The 17505-nt window shown below is 45.1% G+C and overlaps 1 protein-coding gene across 1 annotated transcript in view; it reads left to right on the plus strand.

Annotated features, from left to right (window-relative positions):
• PRDM16 (PR/SET domain 16) overlaps positions 1-17505 on the plus strand; it is a 255630-nt gene that overhangs the window by 214533 nt on the left and 23592 nt on the right. The window contains exons 4-6 of the mRNA XM_008503631.2: positions 4829-4963; positions 12048-12150; positions 16177-16375. Coding sequence (XP_008501853.2) covers positions 4829-4963; positions 12048-12150; positions 16177-16375 — 437 coding nt within the window. The remainder of the gene's footprint in view (positions 1-4828; positions 4964-12047; positions 12151-16176; positions 16376-17505) is intronic.

Raw genomic sequence — 17505 nt, forward strand, 5'->3', positions numbered from 1 at the left:
AACAGTGGGCTCCAAAGCTCACACACCAGTGGAAAATTCCCACTCCAGACATGTGTGTGGCTTGAGTGGGAGTAAAAGTTCAAAAACATTCATTCTTTTAAAAACCTGAATGGGTTTGTTTGCCCTCAGCTAGAGCAGCACCAGGGCTCAGCAGCAGCCTCTGCCCGGCCCCGGGGATCTGCTGCCCCAGTGCTCCCCAGCTGGGTTGCCTCTTGACCTGGGGTCTCCCCATGCTGCCTTGGTACTGATGAGGCAGCAACACACAAGTTTGAGGGGAGGGGATCCATAAAGATTGCTTTTCCTTCCCTCTGAGCTATCCCAGGGGTTGGCTGTGCTGGGCCTGTGGTTTCTGCAAGTGTCTCCTTTCTGATTATCTGAAAGTGCTTGGAAACAGGAGTGAATGTGGACACTGAGGGTGCTCCTGAGGATGGCCACAGATGAATTCAGTTCTCTGCTCCATTTATCAGCCTTTAGAACTTGCTCCTGGAGTCCCCTGTGCTACATGTGTCCTGTGGGCCTGCAGGGTTCTGCAGATGAGGACCTGAGGAGATGGCCAGAGGTCTCCTGCCCACTCCTCACTTCAGGCACAGGTAGAAGCTTCCAGGGAACAGCAATTTCTCTCCTTATCATCTGGCATTTCTGGGGATGGGCATCTGGCTCCAGGCAGTGCTGGAGGACCTTACGTTTGGACAAGAAATGTACTGTATGCAACAAAAAGTGGTTCTGTCTTCATATTCTTAGGGCTTTTCCTGTGGCCCTAAGCTGGGGACGGCACACACGTTGGGTTTGGCTCTGCTGCTCTTCCCATCAGTTTTCAGTGCTATGACCTGTTTTTGTCTGACACGATTCTCATTAGCTCTTTGTCAAATCACCAGGAAGCCTGCTTAATTGCAGGCAGAGTGCTGAATTTATGAGTTCATCTAGGCTTCGTGTCTACACATTGACAGAGGTGTTTCTCTGGATGAAGTCTTTTTCTCTTCATTTCGTGGCAAGAATGGACTTTCTGTTTCAGTTACTTCTGAAAGTCATAAATTACAGCGGTCCCTCCCTCCCCTTTATTTAAAAGAAACACAACAAAACTTCATGGCAACAGTTTATTGCTCTAAATCAGCTCGTGGGTCATTAAAGCAAAAAGGGGAAAAAAAAAAGAAAAAAATCTCCCTCTAACTCCTGCCAAATAAAATGCGTACATCAGCCAAACTGTCAGAGGCAAATCCTGCAACTATGGGATGAGAAGGTTTATTACACTTTCAGCTTCTGGGGAGGGATGTTATAGCAACAGGAGGCTGGGTCACTGATGGCAAACTCCTGGTTGCTCCGTTTCTCCATGCACACTAGGAATCCATTAAGCTAACTGACGACAGATCCCCAGGCATTCCAGTCCCCAGCACACCTCTGCTGAGGCCAAATGTTGGATGCTGCCCATTAAAACGTGAAAGAAACAACCCAAAGGAGAGCCCACAAATTAGAGGAGCAGGAAACCTCAAATGATGTGCAAAAAAAATTGTAAATGTTCGGGAGAATTTTTCCATAACTTTTGCTTCATAACTCAGCATTTCTGATGTTAATAAATTACGAGACGGAGCCTTTGGAAGATCAATGAGCCTTTTGGATCCCAATCCTCAGCTCTGTGCAGCAGACAGCAGATGAAGCTGCAAAGTGAGGCCTGGAACATGACAACGATTTCCTTTTGGCTGGGGAGAGATGAGTCTGAAGCACAGCCCAGCCAGTGTGCTGGGGCTGGAGCCAAGGGCCCTGTCCCTGCCACGGGCCAGGTCAGACCCCTCATCCAAACCAACCTGAGGGTGTGTTGGTTTCAGCCCAATAGGTGAGGAGAAGGATGGGGACTTTGGGGTGGGGAAAGAGAGCAGATGTGTCTGAAGGCAAAATGGTGGCAGCAAAGGAGCAGGGAAGGGGAGTGAACTTGAGAATTGTGGGGTGAGCTGCTGGATCTGCAGAGGGAAGTGGAGAGAGGTGCCTGGGGTTAACAAATACAAAGTAAACACCAAAGTCACCCTCTGCAGCAGCAGGAAAAAAGATGAACTTTATTTCTAAGACATTCAATGAAAAAAAAGAACACAATGAGAAATTCATGACGTGGTGGTGAGTGAGTGGGATAAAATGGAAAACTGATCAGAGGGAGATGAGGCAAAGGAAGTGCTCCCCCAATAATTAGTTTTATGGGAATGCCCGTGGGCTGCAATCCAGATGAAAGCTCCTTCTCCAGCAGAGCTACACATGCACATGGCTGCCCCAGGCTGCCTGTGCTTTAACGTGGGGAAAAGGTAGGACACAATGTGTTCTGGCACTGAACCCAGCTTTGGAGGGCAGCCACACTGTACAGGGATGAAATTTCAACTCCACCAAGTCAGATTCCTCAGATTCCTGCTAATTACATGTGATCATCTGCTGGGGTTTTTTGCTCATTCGTTGGTTAGTTTGGGGTTTGGGGTCTTTTTCCCTTTGGCATAATTTTTTTAAAAATTTATTTATTTTTTTCTTTTTCTTTTTTTTTTCCTGTTGGTGTTAAGCATCTGATGTCAGCCTTCACCTGTCCAGGAAACCAGGGCTGTCTGTGGATAAATGGTCCTACAATTAAAGCTACTGATTAATCCTTGATAAAAATGAACCAGTGCTGGTCTTTACTGTTGCTTTAATAGAGCTGGATACAATTATTTTAATGAGTACAACCCAAATCAGGCTGCTGTGGTGATCTGAGCCTTCCAGCAGTCTGCTGGAGGATGAACCTCTCTGTGCTTCCATTTGCTGTCTTTAATTTATCCATAAATAATATTTCCCTGCCCTTTCTTTCTCCTTTTGGTCTTCAGAACATCAGTTGTTCTCTTAGTGCTGGTTGTGCTTCTTCTAGAAATCTAAAACTGAATTACTCATGTGCCTTCCAAAAGCAAACCTTCAAACTGGAAAGCTTTTTTATTACTGACAATTACTTGTAAGCAGTTGGTTTCAAGAATTTTGGCAGAGAAAAGTTCTGATTTTCTTCTGGTCTGAACTGGAAGAAGATGTGGTAAAAGGTTCCAGTTCATTTTTCCAGAGGTTTTGAAGGTGGGAGAAGAGGGATTTAGGAGATTATTCTGTGTCTGTCTGCTTGATAGAAGAAAAAATATGTACTGCAGATAATTTGTGATTACAGTTGGGTCTCTCAGTATTTTTTAAATTGTGACAAAACTTTCATAGAGAAAGTGAGCAAAGCCCATGAGGGTGTGAAGCTGATCAGTAAGTAGAGCTGTCAGGCACTGGAGTCACTGGAGGAGCCAAACATCCTGCATCTCATCCAGGCTGGGAAAAAGCCTCCTTTGCAGCCAGTCTGACATCTTGGTAGAGCAGTACTGAAGCATCCTCACAAATGAACATTTAAAATTTGTGCCAGCCTTGGAGATAGCCCCTGTATTTCTTGCTTCAGCTACAGGGGAGAGGCATCCACTACTGGTGTTTTTATGGAACAATTCCCATTTAAAGGCAGGGTTTGTGAGTCCAGCCTGTGTTCTGGCAGCAAACAGCTCCTGTTTAGTTTTGTACCTGCAATGAATTGCAAGTACCCAGTGAGTACCAAACATACCTGTGCTGGACAGTGCTGCCTCTGTGGTTCTGGGAAGGGATGACTGAGTGCTGCTCCTCCTTTTCCTTTTCCTTTTCCTTTTCCTTTTCCTTTTCCTTTTCCCTTCCCCCTTCCCCTTTTCCTTTCCCCTTTCCTTTCCCCTTTCCTTTCCCCTTTCCTTTCCCCTTTCCTATCCTTTCCTTTCCTTCTGTGGCTCAGCTGTGTGTGTGCTGTGCAGCTCTTCCCAGCTCCAGCTCCACGTGTGGGTATTGCACTGCACACCCCATCTCCTTGGGTGTAATGATGTTTCAGCTTGAACCAGAGCCTCTCCTCAGCAGAGTGCTGCATGCTTCCAGCCCACTGCCCCTGCAAAGGAGAAATCTGTTGCAGAAATCCTAGGACATTCTTCAGGCCAAAGTAATGCCTGTTGCTGGTATCTGGAATGGGACAGAGCTCACATCACTGCTTCCCTGGGGTTCAGCTGGCAAGTGATAACTTCCTGACAACAACCCTGTTGCTGGTCATGCTCTGGCCACTCTCTGCTACCTCTGTACCATTTATTTGGTTTTCCAGATGTTAAACTTTCCAAAGTTCCTTATGGATAACACCATAAGCTAAGCAAACCGTTCTGTAAGGGATGGCAATATGCAGGGTGTTGTTCAGTGACACTGCTGAGCCTTAGTTTGTGAAACCTTGTTCTATTTAAGGAGTAGAGTGAGTGTGTGTGAAAACCAGGGGCTTAAGTTCTCAGGGTTTCGTACAGCCTCTTCTTTTTTCATTTTGATGGGTGAGATTTCACACCCCTGTTTGGGTCTTAAAGCTCCACTCAGAGGAAACCCCAGAGGTTCAGGTGATTTCTAGCCTGGCAGGGCCCTGCTGACCAGCTGGGCTGTCTGAGCTGAGGGCTGGGGTGTACCCGAGGGAGCAGACCCAGTGCCAGGTACAGGGGAGGTGGGAAGGAGGGAGGAGAGGGGCTGGAAGGTGAGAGCTGTCTGGGGGAGAGGCACTGAAGGGACAAGAAGAGAGGTTTGCAAGCTCAGGAATTCTGTTTGGGAGCAGACAGGGAAAAGATGGTAAGGCTGGTGGGCAAGAAACCTGGGATTTGGAGACAAAAACCTGAGGTTTTTAAAAATCAAATGAATTGAGATAAAAATGAAACAAATGGCACACTGCTGCTTGGCTGGGATCCTGCCCTGCAAATGGTGCTCCTGCAGTTAGCACTGGGTATCAGGTGATGACCCATGAATTTCTTCTTCCTCTGTTCTTCTCCAGATTGCTGCTGAGCTGGGCAATGAGAAGCTGTGTCTGGATGCTGGCCAGGGTGGAACTGGGAACTGGCTGAAGTACATCCGTGGGGCCTGCTCCTGCCATGAGCAGAACCTTGCTGTCTGCCACCTGAACGACCAGGTAAGGACTGCTCACATCACCACCTCCACAGGGGACACTCTGGGGTGGCAGTGCTGAGAGGAGACAACAGAGGGATGCATCCTGCAATGGGCTGAGTAACAAAACCCAGACACCTGGGCACCAGCACTGGTGTTTTGTTGCCATCTAAACTGCAGAAAGTCAAGGAGACCCTTTGATGGTGGTGGGTAGAGAGCACACTGTCAGGCTGTAAACTCAGTTAAGAGAGGAGTGGGAGATGGTTTGGGGGTCTGGGAGGATGAAGAGAAGCAAAGACCTAATAGGTGAATTTTGGAGCAGTGAGGGGGATTACATAGGATCAGTAGGGTTTTGATAATGTCAGCTAATGTTCATGAAGTGCTTTGAAGTTTAAACCCAAAAATGGGTTCAAGATGAGCTTTCCAAGTTGAGAGTTAACACAAATCTGAAATATACATTACTGTTTCAGACCTAACTGAAATGAGAAAAGTAGTTTATTCCCAGTTAGCAAACAGGAGGCATGTTTGGATGCACACAAGAAAATGAGCTGAGGATGGAAGAACACACTGCAGACAAAAACTTTAAAACTGTGTGGCTGACAGGGAAGCTGCAGTCAACCTGAAGTTAAGGCAGCTCATAATAAAATGAGAAGAGCTCAGGGTCTGCTACAAGGTCAGCCCACTTTGTGACCTTAGATCCTGGTTTAAAAAACTTTTAAATAAATTAAATTTGGACCCAGAAAAAAAAATAAAACCCAAACCAAAACCCATCACCAATGTTGATGACTTAAGCAATTTAGAAGAGACAGAGGCACAAGGCTCTAAAATTCAGCCTGCTTAGTTAAAATGAGCTGCTGATTGCTTCAGTGCCCACTCACCACTACTCACAAGTGCTCTTACAACAAGGAGCCTTCTAACCAAGAGCCAACATTTATCACCAACTCCTCTGACACCGTGAGCCCTCGGTGCTTTCAGACACACAGGGAGCTGCTCCTGGGTCTCACTTCCATGGACTTTTTTTTTTTTCCACAGGTGACTTTTTCCTTGCATTTGTCTTTGCTAAAGGGTAGTGGAGCTGTTACTGGGGATTTTTAGCAGCAGCAACAGAAAAGCACAAATGTTAAAGGAAGAGAGAGAAAAAAAATTCGGTTTCTTAAAAAAAAGCTTTAGAAAGAAACTGAGTTCATAAAGATTCTTTTTACATGAACACACATTTCTTCTTTTTGAAATGTTAACTCATACAGTGCTGGCCTTCCCCAAGTTCTTATAAATGCTTAGATTAAGGTCTACATATATATATATATACAAAATTTTCCAGAAACCTGAGGCTTGTATTGCATTTTATTCTAAGCCCTGTCCAGTGTGTGTCCTTCTGTCCTTGTCCCTCATCTGGAGACTTTTGGTTGTGCATATTTTTAGTGTGTGCAGCAATCTGATTGGAAAGAACAGCTGTTTATCATGCACTCCCATCTTCCTCTCTTCATTTTGTCTCTTCAATGACCACTCTTTTACAATTTCTTAATAAATAAATTAACTAAAATTCACAAAAAAAAAAAAAAAAAAAAAAAAAAAAAAAAAGGAGGTGTGTAGAAAGCAAATGCTTCTTCAGGAGGAAGAAAATAAAAAGGTTCAGAATGTAATGAAACAGTAGCAAAGCAAAATGCTTCCTCCCCCTCAGCCTTCTTTCCCAAAAGATTGAAGAGCCTTAGGTCAGGCCAGCTGGTGGGAATGAAAAACTCCAGTGTAAGAGCAGCAGGTGATGGTGATTGATAACTTGAGGCACTGAAGGCTTTTTGGGGAGGAGTAAAGTCAGAGTAAGGATTGGTGTTTCCTAAGTTATTGATTATGGTCTCATTTGGATGGTGGCAGAATTTAGAGCAATCAGCAGCACATTAAAATCTTTGTGGGGCTTTGTATTATTGTTTATAGAGGAGACAATTTAACCATGTTTGTTCTGGAATGCCCCATTTCTTCCAAGTTTTCTCTTGCACTGCTGCTACACAAAACCAAGGCTCAGGACTTGCTCTTCTGGAAAGGTTCTGGCATCAGTTGGTGGCTCTTTCCCTTATTGCATGTGGTGTTCATTCTGCTGGATTGTGAAGCTCCCAAGGATAAGGATGGCTGGGAGTGTATTTGGTTGTCAGGAAAACTGAAGGAGGAAAATGCAAATATTAATAGAAAGTACCCAGTGGTTTTACCCTGTATTTGTTCTTAGCTGATGTCTCTGTGAGTTCAATACTAAGAAAAAAGGAATGTTTGAGGGGGGGTGTTACAGATCCTCTTCCTGCAGGTACCTGCAGCTTGGTTCATGGGTTTGTTTTGCAGAACCAAGAGCTGGATTCCCCCCAGAAGGGTCTGGCTGTGCCCTGCTGTGCTGTCAGAGTGAATCCCCTCCTTTTCCCAGGAGAGTTCAGTTAGAAAACTGAATTTGTCTTGACTTCCAACTTACTTTCTTGGGCATAAAACCCCACACAGTTGATTCAAGGGGAGATTCTGCTGGGTGCTGGTGCTCTGAGCATCCTCTAGCTGGGCAAGGAGGGATCTTGGAAGGAAGAAAGCACAGAGGGATCTCATTCCCTTACAAGAGTGACTCCTAAAGCCAGAAACATGTTACAGATTTTCAGAGTGAATAAGCAGTGCTGACTTCTGCCTCCTGCTATCTGCTAACGCTGCTGGTTTTAACTTTATTTAATTCCACATTGCTAGCAGGGGACATTTTTTTTCCTCAACAGGGACTAAAAACCAAGAGAAAGGCTTTATCATTCCTGTTCAGTGGGCATGCAAAGATTTTGGGTTTGTTTGTAAGTGCATAAAGAAAGAAAAGCCTTTGCAATAAAAGATTACCCACGGAATAACTCGGCAGCATTGTGATGATAAGAGCCAAGACAAGCTTTTAATCAAAACTGTTTCCTTTTCTGGAAAAAATAAACACATTAATGTGGGGAGATGGTCCTTTGTGCTTCCCCCTCCGACTACATTCTGTTTCAGTTTAACACTCCTGTATCTTGGGAACATTCCCAGGAATTAAAAGAGAATTTTCCTGGAATTTTAAGGAAGTAACTGACAGCAGAATCTGGCCCTCTGATTGTTGGGGCTTTTTCCAATTTACAGATTCAGATGCTGCTATTTAGAACGAGGTTAGCTGAGACTTTTTCTTAACTGTTTTTCAATTGTGAAACCAATTTTCAAATGTAAAATTAGGTTAGCTGGTTTTCTGTGTGTTTGTTCTGACTGGATAGGTATTTGAAAAGAAGATTCCTGATTGACTTGGATAATTGTGTTTCTAAAGGAAAAGAATAGTAGAAAAATGATAAGATTTGCTAAATGTATCTGGAAAATGATACATATCTGTGGTTTTATCTTTTCATGTTGATTTCATGGGGCAAATACTTCAGCAGTTGAGCTGTTCTTATTAAGCAAACTGTAATATTAAATAGAGTATATGCACTAAATCTAATAGCCATGAGCTTGCTTTCAGGTTGATAGCTGCTGCTTTTCCTTGTGTTACATAAATTAGAAAAAAAAAAAGAAAAAAGGACCAACGGGAGTTGAAGTCATGGGAAAAACCTCTGTTTACAAAGCCCATCTTACATGTGTGTACAACAGATATTTTATATGTATTTTACATACATATTCAGTGACTCTGTTCAGGGTTCCTAGATGTGTATGCTTTAAAAAGAGGAAATAAACAGCAATGTGGCTTAGTAGAAACAAAGGGAAGGCAATTCCAAAGGAGGAAAACATCTGAACAAAAGCAAAATGTGCAGCTCTGTCCTGGCCAGAAGGACAGGAGGCCAAACTTTGCTGTGCTTGCTCCTCCGTGGGACTTGGTGCTGTGCTCTGAGCAGGACCAGGCTGGGGATGGGGTCAGGGTGGCATTATTGGGATTTTCAGTAATTGGACCAAAATTCTGAGTTTTAGCTGCAAAGTGTTAAATTCAGTGGTAGCTTTGCCTTGCTCTGTGTTTACATCCAGCAGCTACAGAGCAGATCTGTGTATCAAACCCAGTCTGGGAAAGGTTTTCCTCTGGGTTTTGTTGGTTTTTTTATTTTCCTTTTTCTTTTCTTCCTTTAGCACCCCTTAATTTAAATAAAACTCAAGCAATATATTTTCATTTGTCCTTGAGTTATCTTGCTAACCATTTTGTGTTAATAAATCTGGTAATTAGGAGAGGTGTCCCTTTTGTTGTAAGAAATAAGAAATAGTATTTTTACATAAATGATGAACATAAATGATTTATGAAAGCAAACGTTCTGATGGCTTAGTAGAGCTGATATTTTGTGGTGCACAACAAATGAAAAAGGAAAGGAAATACTGTAGTAGTTTTAATTAATTCAGACCATCCGTAGCATGACTGCAAGATGAAGTTAATTGTAATGAAATGTTGGGTGAAATGACTCTGACTCCAGCAGAATCCAACTTTTCCATAATCATTAATGCAGCTCATGCTGTATTCCTTGGAAGCCTGTAACAGACACGTGTTTACATACAAGATGTTCCCTTGTCCTGAGAGCAAACAGGGAGAGAGGAGGAGTTGAGGATTATGGCAGAGGAATTGTAGCCACTCAGTGTTATAATTCTGAAGGATTTTTCCAGCATAACGTTTGTGAATGCATCTGTGAATCAGGCACACCTTGTAGAGTCTGATTTGTATTTTAGTGCTAAATTTGGTTTGGATTACGAGCTGCAAGAGAAATGTCCACAAACAGCTATTTTGAGTGCTTTTCTTGTTTCTCTTAGCTAGTTGCAAGCTGTGGTTCTGCTTTACCGAGTCACCTCAGCTCTGTGCTTATTCCTAATCTTCCTTTTGCTTTTCAGGCAGGTTTGCCATTAAACTCAGTGTGGTTTGGTCCTGGGAAAGGCGTTTCTTGTTGGCAGAAAATAGAGTGGAAGTGCAGACGAAAGAAACGCCGAGAAAAAGGATCATTTCAAACCACTGGTAGTTTGCAGTGGAATCCCCAGAAATCACCCGGTCCGTGCGGAGCAGTTGGGTGCGATCTGTCAGGAACAGAGTCACTCAAGTGTCTGTCTTGCTGTCGCTTTGCAGCGCTCAGGATTTTCCAGCTGAGGATCCGGGAGCAGAGCGAGCTCCGGGCATCCTCCCCGCACCCCTTCACCCTCCGGTGGGGATCGGGAGGAGCAGAGCAGGGGAGATGGGGGTGAGGAGGATGCTGAGGGGTCTGGCAGGCTCAGGGACGCGTTCCCGGGCACTTGGGGACGTCTTGCAAATCTCAAGCGGTTGGATTTCATTTTGGTTTTGTGACGGTGTCACCGCTGCCGCTTTGAAACTCTCGGTGAGAGGTTTCACGGCCTTTTCTGTTGGCCGGTATGAATCTGTTCGTACGAAAGATACGAATATTACAATTAACTTGCAGCTGAAGTTGCGGGGAGGTTTAGAGCGAGCTTGTTTGGGGGGATATAAACGGCGGCAGCTGGAGAAATCAAACACCTGGCGCCGATCTCGTTTCAGCGAGAGGATTTGAAAGCCCGCCCCGCACGGAGCAGGGGCTGCCTCTCCCTGTCCTTCTGTCCCTCTGTCTGCCCCGCTCCCGGCACTCCCGCTGCAACCCTCCCGGCCCGGGCCGCTTCTTCCCCCCCCTTCCCTCGGTCCCTGGGGGTAGGAGCGGGGCTGCCCGCGGGGTCCCCGCTGCCGCCGGGCGGGACGGAGCGGCAGAGCCTCGCCCGGAGCCCACAGGTCAGGAGAACCCCTCCTTCCCCGCACCCATCCCGGGCTGCCCCGGACCGGGCTCTCCGGCCCCGTTCCCCGTTCGCCGGGGCTGCTCGGGAGCGATCCCCGCCGGCGGTGGTGTTGGGTGTTTAGCGGGGAAGGGGCAGGGGGAGCCCGGGGCTGTCCCCTCGCCATTCCCTGCCCGGAGCGGTCGATGAGGGGCTGGAGGGAGCGATGCGGGGATATGCGGGGCTGTGCCGAGCGGCTGTAACGCGGTTATTGACCTGCCCGGAGGTTCCTGGACTCGGGCTGGAGGGAACCGAGCAGTGAGTGGTGGTTGTGTCCCTGCCGATGGCTGCGGTGCCACCATGCCGGGCATTGCCCTGGTCCTAGCCAGGGTGGGAGGGAGGCTCAGGGGAGGCCAATGCCTGGCAGGGACACTGGGAGTGCAGCCCACACAGGTGTGGAGGTTTTGTGTCTTTATTCCCCTTAAACGGCAGATTGGCAGTGCCTGGGTGGCAGCTGATTTAGGGAACCATTCTGGGTAAATTGTGGCTGATATCATGATAAAAATTTTCCTGCGTTGCTATTAAAGGCTGTGCCAATAAAACTTCTGGTTTCTGTTTGAGATGGGGGTTGGACAGTGAAGATGAGTGTGTGGTGTGTGTGAATACATCCCCCAAGGTGTTGAAGCCTTGCAATATTACACCTCGTTGGATGAAGGGGATTTTTTTCTCAGGGCAATGCTTTCTAAGCCATGCTTCCCTGGAGTAGGAGGGTTCATTTTGTTCAGGAAAGCTGTGTAAGGCCTGGGTATCCTTTAAGGCACATTTTCTGTGTGTGAAGTGGCACCATGAGCTGGAGTGTGGTCTCTGCCCCCATCTGGAGTGGGGTGCTGTTTCTGGGTTTGTTCAGTGACAAAGGTCCCATGGGTGAAGAGTTGTGCATTCAGTTGCCCAGGTTCTGTGGTTAGGCAGGAGCTCTGAATGAGGATAAAACACCTCACCTGGAAGGGTTCAGATCTTGGCTTTAGGGGTCAGGTCCTTAGGCTCCAGCTGGAAGTCATCATCAACATAATTGTGTTAGGACAGGCTAATTAAGTCCTGGTCATCTGCCTAGACTTCAATGTGTGGATGCCACCAGTTTGAGATTCCCTTTGCTGTAACAAATAGATGAAGCTGCTAGGAGGTAAGGAGGAAAATGAGCAGATTTTGTGTAATTTGAAGGAGCTGTTACTGTAAATATTGCTTTATTGTCCCTGCTGCATGAAATGCTGACACAGAATAAAATAAAGGCAGGAAAAAGGAGGTGTCAGTAGTAATTATCACTCAAGTGTCAGCCTCCCCTGTTAGTTGCAATAATTTGAGTTATTGGTTAAAAATATAAAATGCAAGTTCTTGCACATTTAACACGTCTCTCAATTTTTGTTTCTGATTCCCAGATCTTTTATAAAGTTATTAAAGAAATTGAGCCAGGAGAAGAGCTCTTGGTGTATTTGAAGGAAGGTGGTTATTCACTTGGGAACATGGCACCCAGCATGGAAGGTAAGGCCTCATCTTGCCAGGTAGGACCTTTTTGTACCTCTCAGCAGCAAACTAGGAATGTTGGGAACTTCAGTTAGTGCTGAACTTGGACAGAATCCTGCTCCAGTGCCTCCCCCTGCTGTAACTGTGAATGTTTTATGCTTATTCTCACTCTCTCTGGTGAAAGTAGCTGTCTTGCTCAATGAAAGCAAGCAAGTTTATATTAACCTCAAGTCATGCAACAGTTTAATTTGCTGCTTCTTTTTGAAGGACATTGGGATTTTGAGTGTGACTGGAGGTGCCTTTTTAACTGTGATGCTTTCCAAGTTAGGGGAGTGTTTTCTAGCAGGCCAGGACAAGGAGCAATGTGCTGAGGGGATTCTCTTGGGGATTCTCTTCCTACACTGGAACAGGACACGAAGAAAGACAAGATTTTGTCCTCCTCCCTTCTTCTTGGTGCACAGAGATGGCTGTGACATACTTGTTAAGAAGAAGCAGTGTGGAGCTCTGCTTGTCATTCTGTTGGGCTGCTGAAAACTTCCATTTGAGTTTCACAAAGAACCAGAAGCACTTGGTACTGCAGAGGTAGCACAGCCAGAGTTCCTACAGTAAGATTCCAAGCTTAGCTCAGGTCTTGAGGAAGGAAACACAGCCTGAGCTGATTGACCACAGAGGCTGTTGGGAGATTAACACACAGAGATGAATAATTTCTGTATTCAGAATGATGGAGTAACACAACCTTTTTTTTTTTATGTCAGGGAGAAATCAGAAAGAAAACTCAGTGCTGTTTTGCATTTCTGTTCCTAACAGGCTTTTATTTGAACAAGCAAAAAGTGCTCCTTGTTTTCCATCTTTGTCATTAGGTAACATTTATCTGTATCTTCCTGGTAATGTCTAGTGCTTTTGGCACATAATTGCTTTCAAATTGTAATAGACCAACATTAAATATTTGACTTAATACTTTTTACTTTCAGTAATGCTATCTTCCTGCTGCCTTGCACCCCCATCTCCATTCTGAATTAACAAGAAAGAAAATGCAAAATTGTTCCACACAAAGATAATTATCATAAAAATCTTTTATCCAAACCCCAGCCAAACACAGCAGACCCCTTATCACTGCAGGAATTTTGAGTAGGGCACTTGAACTCCTTTGAGATTCAAGTCTGGTAGATTAGCATGTAGATGCCACATAATTGTGTTCCCCTTGGTTTCTCTGAAAGCTATTAGGCACTGATTTATTTTTCTGTTACATTCCTGCTTTGTCCTGAGTGTTACTGATGGAACTTAAGATAGACACATATAACCATAGATCTGACAAACAAGACATAGGGAACAGGCAGCAATTTTTTTGTAACTGGGTTTTTCTTTTCTTTTTATCCTCTTTTCCCTGTTAGGTACTGAAGCAGTAACCTTTTGTGAAGGGCAGTATTTTCATTTGTGGTGCTTAAAGAAAGGAGAAAACTTCACTGAGAACTTGTTTTGAAGTGCAATATTTTTATTTTGAGTGCTTGAAGAAAGGGAAGGAAAAAGCCCAAAACACTTTAATGAACTTACTCTACAAACTGGGTGATTTACAATAGATACCAGGTCATCTTAGTTCAGCCCTGAGCCTCCTTTGTTGCTGAGGTTTCACTTTTGCAGAGTGATGGTCTGCTCCTTTCTCTGCACCAATATTTATTGAGAACTCTGATCTCTAATATTCTGAAGTTCATAAACAGGGATAGATTTGGTAGAATACAGTCAGCTCCTCTGCCAGCCAGCCAGTTCCTCCTCTGATTAACCTGTCTGAGCAACAAAGTAATGTTTGTGGCTGAGGATGTTACACATTACACCTGTGACTCCAGGGCCTTTGGTTGTATTTTGGTTTTCCAATTCTGCAAAAAAATTCCCTTTCCAAACCCCACTGTTATGAAGCTCAAAATAGGGATCTTTTCAGCTTAGTGATGGGCAAGGGCTAGAGCTTCAAAATGCTCTGAAAATATGCAAATGCCAAAGCAAAACATGCAGGTGCCACAGCTGAGCTGCCTTGTTCCTTACATTTCTTAATCAGAGTCTGCTGTGGCAGCTCCTCAGCTGGGGCACAGGGAGCTCTGCCAGCTCCTCCTGCCTGAGGATCACCTTATATTGTGTGTGTTTTGTGTGAGCTCTGTAATCCTGCTGACAAAGGACAAGGAGAATTAGAAGCAAAATCTCTTCTCTAACAGTTATTACTGGGGCTATTAATGTATTTCATCTGTCTGTCTAATCTCACTGAAAGGACAAAAATAATTCTATCCTAGTGGATAACAAGAGGTAGTGGTGTGTCCTGTGTCAGGGAGGCTTGTGAGTTGTCCGTCTTCAGGCAGGGATGGAATAAATTGCTCTGTGTGGCTAGTTTTCCAGACTGGTTCCTGTAGGATAGGTTGGGTGAAATAAGCTACAATTAATCATGGAAGTATTGAACTGAAGTAGGAAGAATTTAGTATGGATTTGCAGCAGGTATTTTGATGGATTTTCTCTGAAGTCAGAAAAAAGGAAAAGGGAAGAAAAAAGTGTCCTCAGTTCCAAGTTCTCAGGTCTGAGGAAATGCCAGTTTGAACTTGAGAAATTCTGGGTTTCACAGGAGCTTTGTAAGAGGTGAAGGTGCCCAGGGAGGGTCTGTCCATTGCTGCTGCAGCCTCTGCTCACCTTCAGCCCTCTCTGTGTTTGCAGAGGGGAAAGGTTGGGTTTGCAGGGTGAGCTCTGAGGTAGAGGAGCACCTTGCCAGCACAGCTCCATGTTAGCTGGAGTTCCTGAGGGATTTATCCCATTACTCCACAGTTCAGTGGGCTGTGTGAGGCAGAGGAGCTGCTGTCCCACGCACAGCTCTGAGACAAAACCAGAACAGAAGTGAGGTCGTGTTTGTTGGTGCCAGTGACACTCTGGAGGGCAGCTGGATGTCTGGGACTGTGAAAAACAAATGTAGTAGGAGGTAAACACTTGTTCCAGGGTGTGTGAGAGCTCAGGTAAATTCAGTGAAGCTGAGAAGAGGTGGCACGGTGTGGTTATTGACACAGGACATGTGTTTGGGATGCTGTGGGCTGTCAGGCTTGTTCCATCCCACCCCAGGGCTGGTTGTGGGGAGCATGAAAAGGTACCTAAACACATCAAATTCCTGCCTCTGCCCTCCACTCTTGGTGCTTTTACACAAAGAATGTTTTTGGTCTGCTACCCGCAGAGTCCAGAAGGAGAGGGCAGAGGAGGACAGGGAAATGCAGCAGAGGTGGCTGGAAAGCTGCTGGTTCAGGCTGAGTGCTGGGCTGAGGAACCCAGAGCTGTCCCCACTCCCTCTCAGACCTTGTTCTCCTGGAAAATTTACAGCTCTGAGCTGATTGTTTGGCTTGGCACTCTGGTCAGGATGCTGCCTTGTAAACTTAATAATAGCTGCCCTCTTTTTAATTTGTTTGACCTTGACTACAATAATTTATTATGTGCATTAGATCTTTTTTTTTATAAAAAGAAAAAAAAAAACCCAGCAGAACAACAAAGAATTTGGCTTCCTGTTCTTCCATGGTACTCTGGTTTTGAATTCCTTGGGTCTGAAGGCACACTGTGCTGCTGCAGTTGTGCACAAGGAGTTGAGAGGATCACACTAGAAAGACATATTCTTAGAAAGGAGCTCCTCCAGGTTTGTGCTGTGGGGATTTGCTTTCCCCAGTGTTTGCCTTTAGAGGAGTGTGGTTTTTATCCTGGCAGCCACTTCTGAGGAAAAGTTCGTTTGTGTATTCCAAAAGGCTCCTTGCAAACAAATGCAATACTCCAGAGTAGCCCTGGTGTTTTGTGCATCTGCTAATTCTTGTGGGTCCCTGCATCTTGGCACAGAGGAAACGAGGGCTCTCCTGGTTATGTGATTTATTTTTTAGTAATCCTTAAAGCGAAAGCAATCTGCTGGCACCGCTGCCTCAGGTTCCTCTTTGATAGCTCCTCACAGAATGTTACATTTTCTTTATTAGCCCAGTGCTGGGTAAAATAAATGTTGTTTGAGCTTCCTGATCCCCAAGCCAAGGTTCCCTTCTCTGGCTGTTGCAGAGGAGCACACGTTTCGCTGTGAGGACTGTGATGAGCTCTTCCAGTCCAAGCTGGAGCTGCGGCGACACAAGAAGTACACCTGCAACTCTGTCAGCTCCCTCTATGAGACCCTGAGTGATGAGATCAAGCAAGAAGGTCTTGGAGATGGACAGGTCTACGAGTGCAAAGACTGTGAGAGGATGTTCCCCAATAAATACAGGTACCAGAAAATTACCTCTTCAGGCCTTCTGCCCAGTCCTTTCTGATGGTGGGAAATGTGGGAGCTGGGCAGCTGGAGGTGGGGACAGGGATACACCTCCTTTCTCCATAGGCTTTGCCAGGGGAAGGATGGAGTCAGCAGTACTACACACTCTGGATTTAGTGGGGTTGTGAGAAAATGTCCACATCTATCCCTCCCACATCAATAGGGTGCATTTTATGTTCTGAGAAAGCTACTAAAACACAGTGTATCCAGTTGGTGTACCTAGATGGTCTTAAAATTTTTCAGAAGTTAATACAGATCAAATCAAGAGGGTCACTGGGGAACTGAAATTGAGCATTTAGCAGCTGACTAAATAAATAAATGTTTTGCTAATCCCAGTAGGTACTTGCCTCTAAACAGCATATTAATTTGTCCATATTTGCACTAAATAAACTCATAAATCACAGTTAACAGGAGCATATTTTTGTATGTGGATATGAAGGGTATGTATTTCTTTGTATGTGTAAAAAAATTGGGTAGTATTAAGAACACCATTTCTTTAGCAAAATGAATATTGCTTCTTTAAAATTGGTGGATTGGCAGTTTATAAAGGGCATGTTCCTGAATATTAACTCTCTGACTTGAAGAAAGAGAAGGCTCTGAGGGAGCAATTGTCTGGTGTCTGCTTAGAGCTGTATATGGAGTTGCTGGGCAAGCTGCAGTCACACCAAGCAGCCCACTGGTGATGAAAGCATCTTCTACCTGGTTGTCCTTGTTCATGTGCCACCAAATGCCCTCAAGGCAGAAAGATTTCAGTGCAGGTCAGTTGTCTGTGCAATTAGGCTTTGTGTTCCTATCCTGGTGATGTCAACAGATGTCAAATTCCAAGGTTTCTGAATCTCCCAGGCTCCCTGGAAATGCCCAAGAGTTATCTTCTCTGAAGTCCTCTGTATCATTTAATGAAGACTGTCAGGATTTTCCAGTAGTATTTAATGTTCCTATAAAAAACATGGTTGTGCTTTGAAGTCCCATAGAAATGGTTTAATTATTGATCTGTAGGGGATTTCAGGCTGCAGGAGGTTTCACACCAGTTTGTCCTTCAGTGAGGAGGAGCAGTTGTAACTCCCCTGAAGCTACACCGGAGGCAG

Source organism: Calypte anna, chromosome 21, assembly GCF_003957555.1.
Source record: "Calypte anna isolate BGI_N300 chromosome 21, bCalAnn1_v1.p, whole genome shotgun sequence".
Classification (NCBI taxonomy): Eukaryota; Metazoa; Chordata; class Aves; order Apodiformes; family Trochilidae; genus Calypte; species Calypte anna.